This window comes from Mytilus trossulus, chromosome 10 (assembly GCF_036588685.1).
Source record: "Mytilus trossulus isolate FHL-02 chromosome 10, PNRI_Mtr1.1.1.hap1, whole genome shotgun sequence".
In the NCBI taxonomy this organism is placed as follows: Eukaryota; Metazoa; Mollusca; class Bivalvia; order Mytilida; family Mytilidae; genus Mytilus; species Mytilus trossulus.
The window spans coordinates 57027093-57047779 of NC_086382.1; the positions used below are offsets into that span (position 1 = coordinate 57027093).

At 31.1% G+C, this 20687-nt stretch overlaps 1 protein-coding gene across 1 annotated transcript in view; it reads left to right on the forward strand.

Annotated features, from left to right (window-relative positions):
• Positions 1–20687, forward strand: part of LOC134688021 (protein phosphatase 1 regulatory subunit 12A-like) — an 88844-nt gene that overhangs the window by 618 nt on the left and 67539 nt on the right. The window contains exons 2-8 of the mRNA XM_063548488.1: positions 4701–4831; positions 8526–8644; positions 11154–11313; positions 12431–12575; positions 13152–13226; positions 14109–14176; positions 15464–15481. Coding sequence (XP_063404558.1) covers positions 4701–4831; positions 8526–8644; positions 11154–11313; positions 12431–12575; positions 13152–13226; positions 14109–14176; positions 15464–15481 — 716 coding nt within the window. The remainder of the gene's footprint in view (positions 1–4700; positions 4832–8525; positions 8645–11153; positions 11314–12430; positions 12576–13151; positions 13227–14108; positions 14177–15463; positions 15482–20687) is intronic.

Below are 20687 nucleotides of genomic sequence, written 5' to 3' on the forward strand. Positions count from 1 at the left end.
ATTGCTGGAAATCACACAGGTTCCCGTAAAATTATGACGTCATAAAACAAAATATCTGAAGCCACAATGGAAATGTGATTGTTGCTGACGTCAAAAGTTCAAGCGGCCGGGTCAGCCGGGATTAGCGATATATACACCTTATCGCTATTTGTCCACCATTACTGGATATCACACAGGTTACCCATAAAATTTTGACATCATAAAACAAAATATCTGACGCCAAAAGGGAAAAGTGATTGTTGTATGAGTCAAAAGTTCAAGCGGCCGGGGCAGCTGGGATTAGGGATAAGGTGTATGCACCTTATGATTGCTATTTGGAAATCTGCCCCGCTTGCCCCTAGAATATGTCCCACTTTGACAGCATACAACATACACTTACCCATTGCTGCGTCAGATATTATTATGTTTAAAAAATATGGGATCTTTTGTGATGTCCAGTTATCGCCAACAAATAGCGACAGGTGTATAGAGGAGGATAGGAATACACCTTAATATTGTTAATATTTATTATTCTATGCAGGTTGAACCTAAAATCTTCCCTGGTTCAATCCATTGTGGCGTCAGATACATGTATTATCTGTTATGAAGTCCAAATTTTACAAAAAACTTTGTAATTTTGATATCCAGTAATGGCGGACAAATAGCAATAAGTTGTATGCTCTTTACTGGCAGGTGTCAACGGTCATATTTGGCAACTGTTAATGTCAAATCAATAAATATTTTACTGTGATTTGTTAAAATATCCTTACAAGATGCGTCAGAGGGCATAAATAATTATCGTTTCCATAATTTGAATAAATAAATTATTGGAAATCATCAAAATCAGTCAATTGTGTCATCTAAAGAAAGCTAGGTATATATGATTTATCGTCATGCCCAAATATTCCAATTAACGTCATTTTGCAAGAATTTTTAACCGTTAATTGTCAAGAAGTTACCCCATTATGACCCTCATTTCAAATTTAAGCACTTTTCCATAAATTTGCTATGTACAGTCACATGTACATCCCTTATATGTCATTACGTCACACTAAAAACTGAATGACCTGTGCAAAGGGTGAGGTCAATCAGGGTTAACCAGAGTTCGCGAAAACCGTCGGTCCTGTCGGTCCTGACCGCCAAAATGAGGCTCGGACCAGTATGTTGTCCACTTGTGACGGTCCCGATGACCGATGCAAAAACGGCCGTTGCAGTGCCTATGTCGGCACGTTTTTTACATCGGTTATCAGATGGACCGTTTTTTCATTGGTCATTAGATGTACCTGCCGGTAATTTCCGGTACTGGTTTCCGATTTTTATTATAAACAAACCAACTGACCAAGGCGGCGAGCCACATGTGGCCTATCAAATTTGTTCAAGGAGCTGTTCCTGGCAAACGATCGGCGGTGGAACCTTATATAATAAATAAAGTTAATTTCCGTTGAAATAAGTTATTGATTTTATTTCTGGATAAAATTGACAGATTTTGTAGGACCAGCAAAAAATTTGTAGGACCGGCATATAATCTTGCTTTGTCAGTCCTATGACTGACGGATCAAAAAAAGTTTTCGCGAACTCTGGTTAACTCATTCATAAAAAAAACAAACTTGCAATTGAATTGGTCTTCCCAGGCTGATAATTTAATGGTTTGGGATAATCAACTGAATTTGCTCCAAGGGACCATTGATTTGTCTCTTAATCATTTTCTGGTCTCATGCTAGAAGCCCTTAAAGTCTTTTAATTATGTCTCCAAAAGATAGAAATTTTACAAAAACGCTAATCAAGTAAAAATTAGGGTAGCATCACTTCACTGTCTTTAAAAGTTAGTTTAAAAGATTGGTCTTTATAATCAATTTTCAATTAAAAAAGGATAAAAAAAAGTTAAACTGGTAATGAAAGTGTATTTACCTTCTTTCAGGATTCATGTTTATTGTTACATAATTTTAATTTGTCATAGCATTGATCAACAAAATGTTTTGAATATATACATGTAGGTCTGTTTCTCAGAAACTTTAGTACAAAATGTACACTACATGTTTTTTTCTGTGTATTGAATGATTGTTAGGTCCCTCTGATAGTATATTCTTTCGACCATGACCTCATTTTCATGATTATTTGAGCTTCACATATCAAATAGTTTTACTAAAAATAAATTTTATTTATAATCAAAATTTTAATTTATATATATTGTTACATACAATGATACATTTTCATGACCTTGAAAAAAAATAATTTGATGGCTCTTGTTGGCAGGCTTGCTGTACATCATATGCATCTTACGCATTACTTTATGGGATTTTCATATGTTGAGGAAAACAGCATTACACTACATGTAGCTAGTACTCAGACAGTGTTTTTTTTTACTCAAAAACTACAAATCAGAACTTCATAAATATTGATATCTGACTTCACTTCAGCATGCTTAATCCTGTAAAACAGTTACAAATTCATTGCTTATCTACTTCCTTTTTACAATACAGAATACTTATATATTATTCTAACACAGATATATATTAATGTATGTATGTAACTTTTGTAAAATATTTTTGTCACATTTTTCATGTAATTTCCTGAGCTTCCTGAAATTTATCAGGTTTCGTATGAACATGCTTTACCCTGTAATGTATTTACAATCCATTTTTGTTAAACTGCCTGATAACTGAAAACTTAAAAGTGGGGGATATAATTAATGAGCAATACATGTAGCTCACAGATCTGTTTGTTAAATTTGGTGATCAGGCTTGAATATTGTGTCCAAATTGCCTTTTTGGTTCAGGGTTTCTACCTCTGGGGTTGTATCAGGCTGTGCTTTGCAAAGCATTTTATTACAAGCTTGCAATTCCAATCATACAAATAAATTTCTTGTAGAGGTGAACTTCATTTTGCAGTCTACATCTGTTGTACATTTGCATTATTGCCAATTGCTAGTTCTTGCTGCTACATACATGTACATGTAACTTTAAAGCAACATGTAAATGTGACCCCTCCAAACAGTACATGTCTTGCTGATTTTAGGAGTATAGCTTTGCTTATCAAACTTCTGTATAGACAATATGTACATAGAAAATATGTAAATGTTTAGTGTCACCTAAGTTCACACATCTTATATATTTGTTTACAGTACACACGTTTACTCAGTATATATATGTGATTACATTATGAACAACATGTACTTGACCTAACATCCTACACTAATTACATGTAGTACTACTATTCTCAGTCATGCATAGAATACATGTACTGAAATGTATTATATCTCACTTAAATACTGACCAGACAAAAATGCACCTGAAAGCATTGTGAGAACTACAAGTAGTTTAATACACATATATTTATATTTAACAAATTTAATGGTACTACTGGTATTTTTCATATCTAATTGCCAAAAAATTATGATGGACCTCATAACTTAAAGAAACACTTTGTATTTGAGATATAATACATTTCATAGACATAAATGTCACTCTAACAATCAATCTAAACACCAAATAAAGTTGACCTTTTTCTTATTATAGTATCTGAAACAGCTGATCTTTGAAATGGGCCTATACAATATATACATGTATGTCTACATATGCATGAACCATGAACATTATGTAAAGGTCATGGCCAAAAAAGCCCTGCCAGATGGACATGCCTGGTCTATATACATCCTTTAATCATACTATACACCAAACAATTGTTAATCTATTGTTTAGCAACTTTTATAAATGGGTGATGTGATATATGTCACACGTTAGACTCATGTCGTCATGATCTTTTTGAAAGCCAAGTACTAAAACTTTAAAACATAATAGTTTCCTGTCATTTCATATATATACATATACATGTATGATATGAAGTTCTAAATAATTGCAGCACTCCTAGTAATTTGACATCTAAATGGGAAGTTGTATCAAATGTGACTTTATTTTTCATATATAGGAAAAAGATAAATGTAAGTCTTTTTTATTGGTACTGTAGTAATTTTTAGTGTCTTTTAAGCAGTACAAGTGCTGCAGGTACCCTACTATGTCGGCAACTATCATGATGAGAAACAGAAATTTCATGAATGTAATCTCTGCATATTTTATTAATTATTTCTTATATATATGTATACTAATTTCATATTACAAGTTCCAACTTTTGACTTGAGAGTGTACAATTATTCAACAGTTTACCATTAGGACAGTTATGGCATTTTGGTACATGGTCTTGTAAAACTACTAGTTACTACTGTGGATTCATTATTATTCGTTGGATACCAATTTTCATGGGTTTCGTGGGTACAAGTAAACCGCGAATTCAAATGTTCAACGAATTCAAATTTGTTATGGCTTTGTGTGCACATATTTACAAATCCATGAAATCAAATATCCACGAAAATGCAAGTTTTTCTCAATCCACGAAAATTGATATCCACGAAAATAAAGGAATCCACAGTATGTGAATAAGTTCAAGCTCATTTACTTGTAATCTGTTGAACCAATTTACTGTGTTAAGCAGTCACTGTTCTGATGATTAAGTCTTGAATAGAAAATATATATCAGTGAGATTTCCCCCCAAATAGTGCTGATTTTAGGCTTTATTTTACCTCTTGGATAGAATGTAAAGTAAAATACGTACAAGAAAGCAGAGATGAACATCTATTTTGAAGTATTCATGGACGAATATGCAAAGGTTGTATCAAATGATATACAAATCACTTATAGTTAATTAAAACTCTTTATTTTCTTTTTAAGGCATGTATAGACGACAACTTGGATATGGTAGAGTTTTTGGTCCAGCATTCTGCCGATGTGGACGTATGTGACAATGAAGGGTGGACTCCTTTACACGCTACAGCTTCATGTGGATTTACAGAAATAGCCAGGTATATATCAATGTAGATGTTGACTCTAACAGTAGAACCAATATAATATATATTTGTTAAAGGACAGATAGTTTGTACATGTATATATCTGAGTGTAGAGCTTTATCATGATGACAAACAGAATGTAATTCACTAAAATGTTTATTTTTGAATTAAGAGAAAAATCTGTTTGTAGCATTTATAAGTTTTTCAATTGGTTGTTCAAAAATCATAACACACTTGTTGCAGTTGTAGAATCTATATATATTGGTGGCAAAACAATGGTGAGGCATATCATGCACAACGACAATCTCTTCCAAAGTTTATGTGTCTAGGCTTAAAATAAAATATTGTTTGTTTCCCCAATCCCGACCGACCCTGCAAAAACGGTGCTACTCAAAAATTTTATTGTCAAAACTACAAAATGTTAGTAGAAAATTATTTTATTTATTTCAGATTTATCGGCTTGCAGCATCGTCCAATACTATGATAATATTTAGAATTTTTGAGAAAAAAAATATTTCCCTACCTACCTACTCCTTGCTTAGCAGGGTCGGGATTGGGGAAACAAACAATATAAATTAAGGCCCTATGTATTGAAAAAAGTAAAATAATAAGACATATGGAACTCTGAGGTATTAGTGTATCCTGTCCTGTGCTACTTGTAGTTTAGGAATGGATTGTTCATTGGTCAGTCATGAAAGTACTGCAATAGTTGCTGTTCTTCATAATGGAAATAGCAATCATATCCCGAGATATTCAATCAAGGTGGAAAAGTTTCTGTTCCATTTGTATTTTATTCAAAACTTTTAAGCTGGATTGAGATGAGAGTATTTGCAGTCAACATATACCAAAACTGTACATATTTTATTGGCACATATCTGGTAAATTTGATTTTATTGACTTATCCCGGCTTTATTATACAATATTTCTCATTCACAAAATTGGAAACCTATTGTAAATAAAAGGTATTTAAATTTCCAAACCTGATACAGTGATATTTTTTCACCTCAGAACTATAAATACTGTTGTCTTGTATTATTCAATGTAGTGTAAATAATAAATGTATATACCCCATAGGAATTTCATTGAGAAATCCTGGTAAACAAAACTGTGGTCCGTTTATAATCTACCTCAGGTATTGTACAACTGGTCCTATAATTAGGACAGTCTATTTAATTATCCTTACATGGGTCAGGTACACTTTAGACTTGGCTAGTTTTATTCGTTTTAAAGGGACATTTATCTTGAAATTGTATTCAAATGTGTTCAAATTTCCATTCTTACATTGTAAAATTTGAGATTGAAATATAAAATTGTCTTTCCTTTTTAATTTGTCAACTGTCACAGTTCTATTCTTTTCTTTCTGTTGTTTAATTGTAGACACATTTATATCTGTGTACATGTATAACTGTTAATTAATAAGGGAACTTTGAAGTTCAAGTTAAACAAACTGAAGTTGCTGCATTTTAACCCCTTTTTTGATTGACTTTCAAATGGAACACTTCACATTTGGAAAGCCAAGGTTGTATAAACTTATTGAAGATTCATGATAAATCTCATCAATTTATGAAAACACAATCTATGATCTACATGTAGCTACAGCTTTGTATTTTCAAGTCTCATCTAGTTTTATTCTTTTAATACATAAGATGCTATGCAAGCAAAAGAAAAGTTAAACTTCTTAAACAAAGAGTATACATATACAGATAGAGAGAAACTTAAGTGCATATTTTAATGTGCACACTGATTCAAGAAGATTGTTTGATGATATGATACAGATGCATTATGAAATTCTATGATGTAGAAATATATTGTACATTTTAAGTAGTATATATATTTTAGAGAAGTGTATGTACTATAAAGATAAAAGATCATTTATCAGTCAGATTCACAAGATAGTTATTATTTCCTGTTTCTAAATATACATTAGAAGTGGTTTATTCATATGTTCAGTATACATCTGTCCATAGTAATACATACAGTTTCACAGAATCTGTCTGATAAGTTTATCATGTTGACACTAAAGTACATGAAAGCTAATTCAGTGAAGACTGGAATTTAAGGAGGGATCTGAATTTGTTCATGCGTATGCAATTTAATTGGGGTTGCTATGAATGACTTCTATACATGTATTTAAGCATAGGCTGCTCAAATAGCCCCTGTATTTGTGTTTGAAGAATTTGGTTGATTATAAAGGGAATCACTGAAGCATGAGTGGAACAGCCCCACTCTTATTAACTTCTTATGGCAGTAAGTGCAACCCCCCCCCCCCCCCCCCCCTCTTTATTAAAATGTTTGGATCTGCAACTGGTAATGTTGATGTTGAGTTAGTAATATTTAAAGCTTTATCATGTTTATAGTGTTAACTTATCACAATTAAAAATTCAAACAAAGAATAGATTTTATTACACTTAATATGTACGTTTTTTCCCTAAGGTTTAGTACTTCAAGGTAGTCTTGAATGGGTTTATAATTTCAGTCAGTAAGATGTAAACTTGATACTCTGGCCTCCATTCATTATTCATTTTTATTCAAGAGCTACTTCCCCAAGGAGCAGCCATTATTCTTCAACTTATATTCTTATTTACCTACAGAACTGCAAAAATGCAATATTAACAAGGAATTTTTTTGAATCTGGAATAATTTTGAATTGTGGAAAATTGATGAGAAATTTATGATGAAAACTAACCCAACTAAATATGGTTAGCCCTGCGTGCATGGCTAAGGGGGGTTAGTTAGTTCATACTGAAATGATAGTGGAAGAAAAATTAGCATTAACCATGCATGCATGTCTAACCCTATTTAGTTGGGTTAGTTTTCATCATAAATTTCTAATCAATTTTCCAGAATTCAAAATTATTCTAGATTCAAATAATTCCTTGTTAATTGCTATTGCTATATATCCTCTGGCAATCTTTCCACTAGTGAAAAATCACTGGTTGATACTTTTGAGAAACCCAGCATCATTTTCATATTTCGTTTATTATTATTTTATGATTTTTTTATGTTATAGTTTCCACTTCATGTCTTAAAACTTGTTTTATTTGATATTCAAATGAATTACCATGTAATGCAGACAACCCCTTAGAATACAAGACATTGATGAATTTTGCTGTTGAAGTACATACAAAATAAACAGCCCTAAAGTTATAAAGGTGTTGCATCATTAAATTATTACTGTACTGACTTATTTTTTACCAATACACTGTAAATTATTTGTTATAAAAGATCCCTATTCTAACCAAAGGCATGCATACATGTACATATCAAGTACGAAGTTGGGAAGTGTCACATTAACTGTTCTTGAGTTATGTCCCTTTACAACATTAAATGCAAGCAGGGGCAGCATCTGTGTCTCATGGATACCTTCGCCACTTAATTTATTGTAAATTGGAAATCTGTTGGCCAGCATCACATATGAAGTATAATTTCTCTCTTTGACATATATACAGTTGAGGTATTTTTAATTTTTCCTGAAAAAAATATTACACTGCTTGTGAAGCATGTTAAGTAGGCAGACATTTTATGTTACTCAGGAGTACATTGTACAAAATGTTTGAAGTTGAGTAAAAATGTTGTTGGTTGCAGTATCATTTATTAACTTGAATGTATGTTAAATAGTCTTGCCTTCAGAAATCTTTCAACTTTATGATGCACACAAGAAATGGGTAAGGCAAAATGTTTGTTATATAAAAATTTCCCTATTTTTCAGATATTTGATAAAAGAGGGAGCTAACGTAGCTGCAGTAAATAATGATGGAGATCTACCGATTGATATTTGTGAGGATGAAATTATGGAACATATGCTGCAAGATGAAATGTCAAAACTAGGTATAACTATAGTCTAATTGAAGAGGATTTTTGTTTTGAATTAATCCAAAGAACTTTTAAAGCATATATAATATAGTATGCCTTCAGAATATGTTTTGCCTTTTTGGCCTTCTCTAAAAAGGTGTGGCTAAGTGATAAAACACAATATCCATCTAGACAGAGTAGTATATTGTAGAATTTCTACATTATAAATTTAATATTCATTTTCATTTTTAAATTTCATGTGCACGATTTGGTTATAGGGCAATTTCTTATAAGTGTCTGTCTAAATAGATAATATATGTATGTCAGTATGTTTTACCTATATTTTAAATGACTGGGAAATTTAAAATTATTCTTTTAAAGATTGACACATTGTTGAACTGATCTTTAACTCTTTGATGAACTGATACTAAAAATTTGTGTTTAACATACAAAAAACAAAAGATATATCAATAAAGATACTTCACACGGTTTCTACTTGATTAGGTAATCATACACTAGCTACTTGGCTAATTATGTTAATTAATAGTACATACACACCTGACAAAGTAGGCTAGTAGGTACATTTTTTGTGTGGAATTCTTATGTCTAAGTACATTATTCAAGTGTATGAATGAAGCAATAATTTTACCTGTTAGAAAAATTATAAAACATAAAAAGTGAGAAACTCTAATAAACTCATCAAGTTTAAGAATTTTGTGAAATAAACTCTAGTTCTTATTTGAGATATGAAGAGAAATTGTTCTAAATGCACAGAACATTTACCATTGAAATAAAGCATTTAAAAAATCTAATCTCATAATCAGTAAAATCACTGATTGTTTAGCTTGGCCTTTTTTCAGTTAATAAAGATATTTTGTAAAGAGATAAAGTTACAAAGTATGCATTCCTCTGTGTGTTACTCTTAGGTTCAGTAATGCATTCCGTAATAGGTAGAGTTACAACACACTGAAACATAAATAATGTGGTAGGATAGTATGAAGGTAGCAGGGTAATGAAATAGATATGATATAAGAATCATTCTTTATACTAGTGCAGTACAGTATGCATTTTGCATTTTGATTTGTCCATGAACAAAGCACACAAGCAAGCTAACATGTACCCACTAAGGCATGCAGACGTCACGATAAATTTGTGATACATGTACTAGCCTATAGGCCAGAAGCTGAGTTTTACAAAAAAAGATTTGTTGTTAGTCTATTGGCCTATAGATCTGATTTTTACGGGCCCCAACAGTATTTTTACAAGGCTGGGCTTTTGGGCATGTGTTTGAGTGCTAAGACTGTATTATTTTGTTATTTCTACTTATGATGTAAGCTAAGGGCATACCAGATATAAATATGAGGAAACAAATGGTTGAAAAGTTCTTGTGCTCAACTTATGTTTTTAGAAAAGTCTTAAAATTAATATATACTATAGAATAGCAATGTCTTTCTTAAAAAAAATGTTTCACAAAAAAACACAATATCTACACTTGAGATATTTGAATAATTCTTATAGTTTTATATAATCAGTAGTAATTAGCAGATCTTTATACTGACAACCTAATGAGATACAACATTGGCAGTTTGCCTGGAAGAAAGGTCATTCACTTCAGGAAACACCCATTTAAGATCAAGTAGCTAAAGTTGGGATAACATTATTTCTTTAATTTCACTTTCAATATGTTAGGACTTTATTTACATTCAAGGACAATTAATGAATGATATATTATCAAATAAAATGATATGTTCTGACCTTTAACACTTGTAAAACAATGTAGTTTTGTTTTAAACCTATTACATGAGGGTTATGATTTATTTAGGTTTGAATATATGGCTAGGAATATCTGTGGCAGAGTGGTTTCAGTAGTTATAACACACCTGTCAAGGTCTACCCCTCCCCTCCCTTCCCTCATGACAAGGTTACACTCAACTCTGATCTTAGTTGAAAATAATTGCCAGTTTTCCACAGAAAGTTGTGGTTCTCTCTTGGTACACTGGGTAACAACCTGCTGACATACCCAAGTGCTCTGAAAGTGACATTAAATATCAACAAATAATCAGGATGTGATAAGGACTAGGGTTAAGATAAGGTTATGATAATGACTAAGGCAATGTCAAAAACAAACTCTGTAACGCTGGAAACCATCTTGTGTTGCTGTTCTTCATCTTAGTATGTCTAAATTGTTGTCACATTTTCTCCTCTATGAGGTGGTACCCAACACTTTCACTAAAATTAATTTGGCTCGTTTAATTTTCATAAAATGTTGTCAAAGTATTTTGAACCAACCTTTTTGTCAGAAAAATTACACTGGTTATATAGCAGTTATACAAACACCAATTTTCATCCCTGAGAAGCTTAATATTCCCTTTACAACACAATGTAATTTAAATGTTAAGCTGACTTTATAGAGTTATCTCCCTGTAGTGTTAGGTACCACCTTAAATGTAACATTATAAAGATTATTTTGTGTTTTAGATATTGATGCTGATTTTAAATCTGTGTTGTAGTTATGATGCTGATTATATATTATGTTGTGTTGTAGATATTGATGCTGATGCAGCCCGACAAGAAGAAGAGAACCAGATGTTAGAAGATGCCAATAAATGGCTGAATAACAAGTCCGTCAAGGAGAAACGGCACCAAAAGACTGGTGCCACTGCTCTCCATGTGGCAGCTGCTAAAGGCTATATGAAAGTCATCAGGTAGGTCCAACAATCACACAATAAGACATCCACTAAGAAAAGATAGAACCAAATGACCATTTTCATTCAGTTGTATAAAAAAAACTTAGGTAAAATAGTTCATATTTCGACCACAATTATCCACAGTAAGAGATGGTATTATGCTATATCTAAGATAAATGTTTTATTGAAACATCTTCAGTCAGTTACAAAAGAAAAAAAATAATCAAGTGAACTTTCAATAACTAACAGTATTGCTAAATTTTCTTTAGTTCATACCCTTGAAATGTTTTTCATGAATGTTTTTTTCATTGCATCTTTCTCAAGAACTACATTACAAGGATTTCTGAAATTTGGTTTCAGGGTTTTAGCAGTCAGCTATATCCTGTAATGTGTTTTCAAATTCATTACTGCACTAGACCCCTGTCTTTTTTAACTAGGAATTTCAGTTTTCCAATCGAAGGTTGGTGGTGTTAACGTTTCTCTGGGCACTCAGGCTTCCTCTATTAATAAAAACTGGCCCCTACAAAAAAGCTTAAAAGTGGTGTTAAAAGACTAAAAAACAAAAATCAAATCAAATTCATCACTCAACAACTTCTAATTTACCATATAATTTCAGTAGGCAGGGGTATCATTAGTTAGCAGTAGCTCACAGAGATTCACTTGTTAATTCAAACAAAATACTGATATGAAAGGAACATTTTCACCTTAAAACAAGAGCATACTAGATGAAAACACTTGTTATAAAAAAAACGTTTCATGTTGAATATAAGACTGTGAATGGTATTGTAATTTTATTAAAGAAACTCACACATGTTGAAGTGATGGTGAATGTTATTGTATTTTCAATGTTCTCCTACCAACCAGGAGTTGATGTTAATGTTGTTTATATTTTCAGTGTTCTCCTACAAGCAGGAGTTGATGTTAATGTTGTTTGTATTTTCAGTGTTCTACTACAAGCAGGAGTTGATGTTAATGTTGTTTGTATTTTCAGTGTTCTCCTACAAGCAGGAGTTGATGTTAATGTTGTTTATATTTTCAGTGTTCTCCTACAAGCAGGAGTTGATGTTAATGTTGTTTATATTTTCAGTGTTCTCCTACAAGCAGGAGTTGATGTTAATGTTGTTTGTATTTTCAGTGTTCTACTACAAGCAGGAGTTGATGTTAATGCTAGGGATAATGATGGGTGGACTCCTCTCCATGCTGCAGCTCATTGGTGTCAAGAAGAAGTTTGCAAGGCTCTTGTGGATCATATGTGTGATATGGATATTAAAAATAATGCTGTAAGTCTTGAGTTTCTGATTTTGGAAATGTATGGGAGTAACTTTAAGTGTTGATGTAGTGGTAAATATTTGAAACTACTTAAAGCATACAAAGTAAGATATAAAAACAAAGGAAAACATTGAAATTTAATGGATGGATCTTTTCTGGTTGTGATATTTTGAAAATGGGTAGTCAAGCTTGTTAAAAACAACCCCCAACAGAAGCTAAGGTGAATATGTTTATATGGGTACTGTTGAAGGTCAGACAAAGACCAGATTTTGTTCTTATCTTTTTTCTTTTGTAAATTTAGATAGTTATTTCATTGGCAAAAATACCACATCTCCCTGTTTTTACACTGAACCAAGTTTCATTTCTTGAATATGATGATTTTGATTTTGACTTCTCATTAAGAATTATATTTTGGAGGTTAAAAATTAAAGGATTTTTGCTGAAAATTTATGCAATTATTGTGTGGTAGATTACATTTTTATTGAAGTAAATAAATTTAGCATGTTTAGTTTTGATGTTGTAATTTGTTTTATTTAAAAAAAAGAACATGTTTTTATATGTTTTGAAAATTGCATTGTTTATTGCAGGGTCAAACCCCAACTGATGTAGCAGATAGTGATATCATTAAATTATTAGAGGAACTTAAGGCCAAGCAACAATCTGTAAGTATTTGTTAACTAATTTTATCATTTTTAAGGATAACAGATATTTCCACAAAAAAAAGCAAAACCACACCAAACAACTTCACCAGGTTTCTCTGAATAAAGATCTACAACAAAAACAAACAATATAAAAATAAAAAGATGTACTGTAAATTCTGAAATTATTGCGAGGTTTTTATAAATGTGAATATTGTGACTGGGTAAGCATTACAATATAAGAACCTGCATTCTGACAACTAATAACCTGTAAGCAGATCTTTTTGAAATCGCAATAAATAAACTCGCTTTTTTGTCCATTCATTAAAAATCGCAAGAATAAATTCCTGCAATAATTTCTGAATTTACAGTATTCCTCCACCCTTAGAATATAGAAATCTTTAACATTTAGAGGTACTGTAAGTTCAAGTATTTTCATTGATACAAATTTTTTGGGGTTTTGGAAAATTGTATTTTTGTAGATATTTGATTTTATTGTGGCCAAAATCTCTATAAAATTGAGAATGGAAATGGGGAATGTGTCAAAGAGACAACAACCTGACCATAGAAAAAAACTCCAGAAGGTAATCAACAGGTCTTCAATGTAGCGAGAAATTCCCGCACCCGGAAGCGTCCTTCAGCTGTCCTTCTATACTCACTTTAAGAAAATGTGAAATTCAATGATCATGTTGTTTAAATATGTTGTTTACCTTGCGCATACAAACAAGAAAAAAAGTGGTAGCCCACAAATGATAATGAATACACGGTATGAAAAACTTCATCACATCAATTATGCAACACAGTAAATTTGAGGCATTCCTTTCAGATCACAGAATAAAAACAAAACATTTTGTCCCTTCATTATATATCTAGATTAATTTGAACTATTGTATGTTTATTTCACAGTTGAAAGACAAGGAGAATGAAGACACCAATGAGATTATACCTCATAGGAACCAGCATGGAAAAAGAAGGTATGGACAAACAAATTGTAACATGGAAAGGCTTTTAGTACATTCTCAATGTGATAAAGATCAGTTGTTTCCCTTTATTACTTTGACCTATAAAAGGGGACATAACTCTAACTTAAAAAAATATTCAAACACACTTAAGCTGGAAATGATAACATCCACAATTTACTAATTTGCATGTTAGGTGTGAGCACATGTGCACATTAGAAAGGCATGCAGATTTAAATCTTGGTGTTGTGAATGCAAATTTCAGTTGATCCTGACTTATTTGAACAACTTGGTGTTGTTGATTTTTCTGTAGTTTTGATTTTTTTTATGTTCATCACTGTTTATCTACATTGTATCTTCATAGTTATCAGATAGAAAGATTAAGAATGTGTTTACCCACCAGTGGCTAGTAATTGATTAATATAGATATATGGATTTCACTTTAAACATATCGCACAGGCACTCTTGTGCTATCTGTAGGAATTTACGCACAGTAAAAAAAATAACATTTTTTCCCCCATAGGAACAAGTATGGTTTTATTTGTACTAACTGGATTATTATTTTAAAAGATAGAAAATTGAATTCAGAAGTTGACTGCAATTTGAACAGTTTTTCATTTGTATATTGTCATTTTATTTCTTAAAGTTCCAAAAAAAGTAACTTTTAGCAAAAAATATTGTATCTTGGCATGTTTGGGGAATGTTTCTGATTTTATAACCAAATCCCTCATTGTACCTGATATATGATTTAGATCTTAACTTTTGTAATATAATGCTATTCCAGAATAAATCAATTTAAAAGATCAGTGGAGGGACATTCTGCATAACCTGATGAGAAAAAATCATACTCATAAGATACTTCAAACCCAAAACATGTCAACTTTTCAAAAATAATTGTGTCTGCATTAAAAAAATATTGTATGTTAAAAGTTTGACTTGCAAGAGTGTTTACAATTTTGAATAAGTTCATGATATATGACTTAATGTTTCATGTAGGTATTGCATATCTGTTGTCATTATACATAGTTCTAAAATACAAGGTCACTGATTGTGAAAGACAATATTTTCCTTTTCAAAGTAATACTTAAAGTTGAAAAGAAAATTAGGACAGCTATTTCATGTATTGTTATATTAAAAATTTAGAATTATACTGATTGTGTTAAAATTTTAAATTGGGGCAATCAGCTCTATTTCAAAAATATGTTCAAAGATGGAAAGTAAAAACATTTAATCAGTTGACCTGTAGAATTATCCCCCTTTTTGCTTACTAATTATTATATATATTACATGCTTTGTTTACAGCAGGAGTGATTCCCAAAGGTTTAGTTTACTATTTTTATTTAACACACTGATTCACATTGTGTGCTACTTAGATTTGTTAGCTTTATAATATACATATATCACAGAGCTTTTTCTTCATAGTTAGCTTTGTTGATTAGTTCCCTTGTAGTCTAGGTAATTAACCCTATATGTCATCACCAATGGCAATACACAACCTAAAACTAGCTGGAGTAGTATAATGGTGGGAAAGAGGAGTTACAAAGTAACTAAAGGCCACTTAATTCCCATAGCAATGGTGTTGTTAATAAACCGGCATCACTGAGAATTTGAAGGCAGATAGAAAAGTCATAGTTCATCTAGTGTAAAAATCAAAATGAAGCATTGCAAGTTCTGCTTCAATTTTATTTACATAAATTAAAAAGTATCTTTCCTTTGCTAAGCTCAATCTCTTATGAAGGCCTTTTATTAGTCTTTTCCTTAATTATAAATTTAACTCTAAAATTATGATTTACATAAATTATCTCCCTTGATGAGAAGTACTGGTTACCTAAAACAAAGATGAGGATAGATAATTTAGATCCCTAAAAATGTTTAAAGTAACAATTATTTGCTTAAATATGTATTATTAATGAAACACTAATTTGCAATGCAACTCTGCATTACTTTACTTCAAACTACTTCTGATCATTGGACATGGTTTTGAACTATAAAATGGTAATCCTAATTATGTAGTTTTATTTCATGATTCTGGAGATGCATTTTGGGGAAGGGCAAAACTATTTCAATATCCTGTCTTTTAGTCTAGTACTTATAAACGAAAGAAAACATTAAAAAAAAAACTACACACACATTTAAAATGAAGATTAGGTCAATAAGAGTAATATACATTTTTATGTAAGCCTAGACCATCACATTGATAAATATAATTTTGCATGTTTATGTATAAATGCTGTAAGACAGAAGCTAATGACAATTCTGTTTTCCATCAAAGTAAAAAAAAATAAGTGCTTCCAAATAAGTCCTTGACCTGCTTTTGTTCTAAGCTGTCAATGACTTCAGTATACATGTAAAATTTGTAGTATTACTACCCAGTACAGGGACTATAATTATGAATGCTGCTGATGTGCTGTGATGTGACAGAGTATATAATGTCTTGCTTTTAAAGATGTTTTGATGTCCAGTACTAACTCTCCAAATATATATTGTATTTAATGAAAGGTGTCAATACCACTACTTAATTGTGAATTGAGCTTTACTTACATTGAAGTTTTAATATACTCTATATGTCCAAATTGTGAATAGGACATTATTTTATCTTAGTTTTCTAAAAAGAAATATAGTTTTAATGTGATAGGATCAAGGTACTAACAAGTTTAAAATGTACAGATTAATTGTGACTTATATAACCAGAAGGTCTAGTCTGAAACTTGTCTATTTTACTTTCCCCTTGATTCATTCAGTATAAACCAGAATGGGCCTAAGATATTTATAGCATGGCTGACATGTCGAAAATATCTGCAACAATATTTACCATAGAACTTAGCATGAAACTATCATATAGACCAATACAAAATATTTTTACGCATCTATATTTTGTCTTTAAATCCAATATAAAATTATAAACTTCCGTGATATCGTTCAGAACTTGAAAAATTGTATCCATTATGATTGTCATGCCAGGCAATGCTTTAAATTAGGTTATGGTTGTGTCATAAATTAGCTCTTAATGAATTTTTTGAAGCTTTTTGCAGTGATTAGGTTTAGTAACTAGTTATTGGCACATACTAAATGAAGATCTGAAGGGATTCTACCAGTTCTAAATACAAAAATGTAGAAATGCTTAAATTTTTATAAAATATGTTCTGGTTAAAAATATGTTTTTAGATTTTGATCTGAAATTAAAAAATAGTTTATGCCATATATGATGTGAAGTATTTTATGAGTAATACAGGATGTTCTTTTACAAATTTTTTAATATCCAAATTGACAATGGGAGATAATTCAATTATTGCCTCTTAGATCTGATATTGAAATAATCCAACAATGAATTTTCTGCTTTGTTGCCTGACACGATAGAAATTTTACCTACAATATATATATATATAAATAATATATTTCTTATGGAATTTATAACTGTTATTACATTATGTTATTCAGTATTAAAGACTCCTTTGTATTATATTGTTTACTTTTAAAAAGTTTTTAAATATAACAATAAAGCTTTTATCTCCCAATTATGCTTCATCACTGAATAATTATGGTGATTTTAAATTTGTTTCAAATGAAATTTTTTTTTGTAAGAATATCCCTGTAATCTGTGTGTGAACAGATATGGAAAGAAATGTATATTTTCTAAGGACAAAGATTTATGAATATTTGGTCTCTCAAACTTTTTTGCAGCGTACCTGATGAAGGTTATTGCAAAAAGATATTTTGATATCAAAGTTAATATCTTTAAATAAAACAAATTATTATATAATTTCATGATGTAAGAGAAACAATTTGAATTTCAGTCAGTACACACAAAAACTTAATGTGAAAATTCTCTTTTATCCGAAAGAAGTTTTATGGTAATATGTATTGGTCCAGATCAGTTTCTGCTAGTAAATATAATGATAGAGGCTCTACACTTTTTTCAGTTACCTAGCAAAGATTATGATGTTTATCTGATAATTCAACAGTGTTTTTACAATGATTTATAAAAAGCAAACATCAAATATAAAGTAAATTTCATTCTCCTTTATTTTAAATGATGATATATTATATTATCAATGAAATGATATTATTTTCCCCAACTTCATTCCTTTGAATTTTAGCCAAGTTGTCTTCCTTAGGTCATTTCACAGCATTAGCCCTGGAGCACTTGGTACACTTGAACCAACTAGCTTTACCATTTATAAATGAATATGAATACTTTATTGCAAAAAGCATATATATGCTATAGCAACGAAAAACATATTTACAACATGACAAATGATAAACAGCAGAGAACAATACATATAAATCATTACAAGAAAGCAAATAACATTAAGTAACAATATGTGATCTGATTGACCACGCAGATTTTATGTAGTTACACAATTTTTTAATATGTAAAATAGACTTTGATTTAAATAGATACTGTAATTTAGTAAGGTTTGGCCAAGAACAATAGAATTTTGGCAAATATATAGGCCTAATTGATCTATAGGCAGGGCATACTAGTAAAAAGTGGTATTCGTTTTCAACACACTGCATATTACAACATTTACATAAACGTAATTCTCTAGCCATGCCAGTATATCTTCCTGTTTCAATATTCAGTTTAAATGTACCACTTCGCAATTTAGTTAAAAAGTGTGAATTATAACAAAAATCTAAGTAATCCTCAAACCTAAATTCTAACTTTATATCCTTATAAATACTAAGTTTTTCGCTCTTTTCTACATATGATAACCAGCTTTGTATATACTGATCTATAATTCTATTTTTAATTACATAAAAAATTTCAGTAGTATGTAGTTCAGATTGTTGATACCATATATAATTGAGACCACTATCAAATAGTAAGTCACGTACATTAGAAGCCCAGTTTGTTTTGCCATTATTGGCATCATCAAGTAACAATTTATAAACATCATAAACAATAGGTGTTTTGTTACATAAGATATTCAACCAATATTTCAAAATTCTAAATTTTCTCATAATGTACATAGGAAAATGGCCCAATTCTCCATATAAAAAACAATTTGGGACAGATTTGCCAACTTTTAAAATATATCGACAGAAACGATTGTGAATAATCTCAACATCTTTACCTCGATTGAAACCCCATATTTCCGAAGCGTAATTAAGAACAGAGGCCACCATACTGTCAAATAGATCAAGTTGTTTCTTCTTTGACAAGAACAAATCTTTCACTGAGTTTAACAATGACGATAGAGCTCGTGATCCCTGTTGAGACACACGTTTCTGAGTCTGTAAGAATTTTCCATTAAAATAAAACATCATGCCAAGATATATACAGGAATTTACAATTTCTAGCTCTTTATTGTCGTAGAAGAATCTGGCACTTACTGGTTGCCATCCATTTCTAAATACTATAACTTTTGTTTTTTCAGTATTAACTTCAATGTTCCACTTATGACAGTATTTCAATAATTTATCTAAAAGTTCTTGCAATAATTCTGGTGATTTTCCAAACAACACAGTGTCATCCGCAAAAAGAATAAGATATATAAGAATATTATTCACAGTAACGGCATCATCCCGCATATCAATATGAATGTCCTCAATCAAGTCATTGATGAAGAATAAAAACAAAAGAGGCGACAAGGGCTCCCCTTGTTTTACTCCCATTAAATTATCGAACGAATCCGATAAAATACCACCAGATCTAACACGCATTTTAACAGAAGAATAGACAGATTTTACAATAGTAACAAATTTGGAGCTTATTCCACTTTTAATGAGTTTATACATTAGTATTCTTCGGTCCAGCTTGTCAAACGCTTTACGGAAATCTACGAATGAACAGTACAGTTTTTGCTTTTGTTGAAGAGTATTAGTTATAATTCCATGTAATACAAATATTGCATCTATAGTAGATCGTCCGGGTCTGAAGCCAAATTGATTGTTGATTAGTTTTTCTTCTTCCTCTGACCACGACAATAAACGATTGGTTAAAATAGTAGTGAATAGTTTGGATAAAACACTAACTAAAACTATTGGTCTATAGTTGTTTGGATCTGATAAATCACCAGTTTTAGGAACCGCTATGACTAAACATTCTGTCCAGTGATCAGGATATATTCCAGATGAAAAAATAAAGTTAAACAAAATTTTCAAAATTGGTGCAAATAAGATTGGACAACAAGATACCATTTCGCTAATTATGCCATCATTTCCCGCACTCTTTCTTGACTTCATTTTATGTATCGCGGCTTTAATTTCATCCTCAGATATTTCAGTGTCTAGATCATTTATATTCAAAATTTCAAAAACAGAGTTGTTCATAAGGTTTAAAACTTCGTCACATAAATCCGGTGGGTTATCTCCAAGGATAGATTCAAAGTGTTTTAACATTAATGCATTGTCTATTTTGCAACCAGAGTTTCTTTTATTTTTACGAACCTCGGTCCAGAATTTCCTAGGGTCTGTTTTCGCCATATTACACAAAATTTCGCCTTTTCGCCGCTTGTAATTGAATTTTGCCTTTCGTTTAACCTTATTAAAATTGTTCCTTTCAGTTACATACAATTGTCTA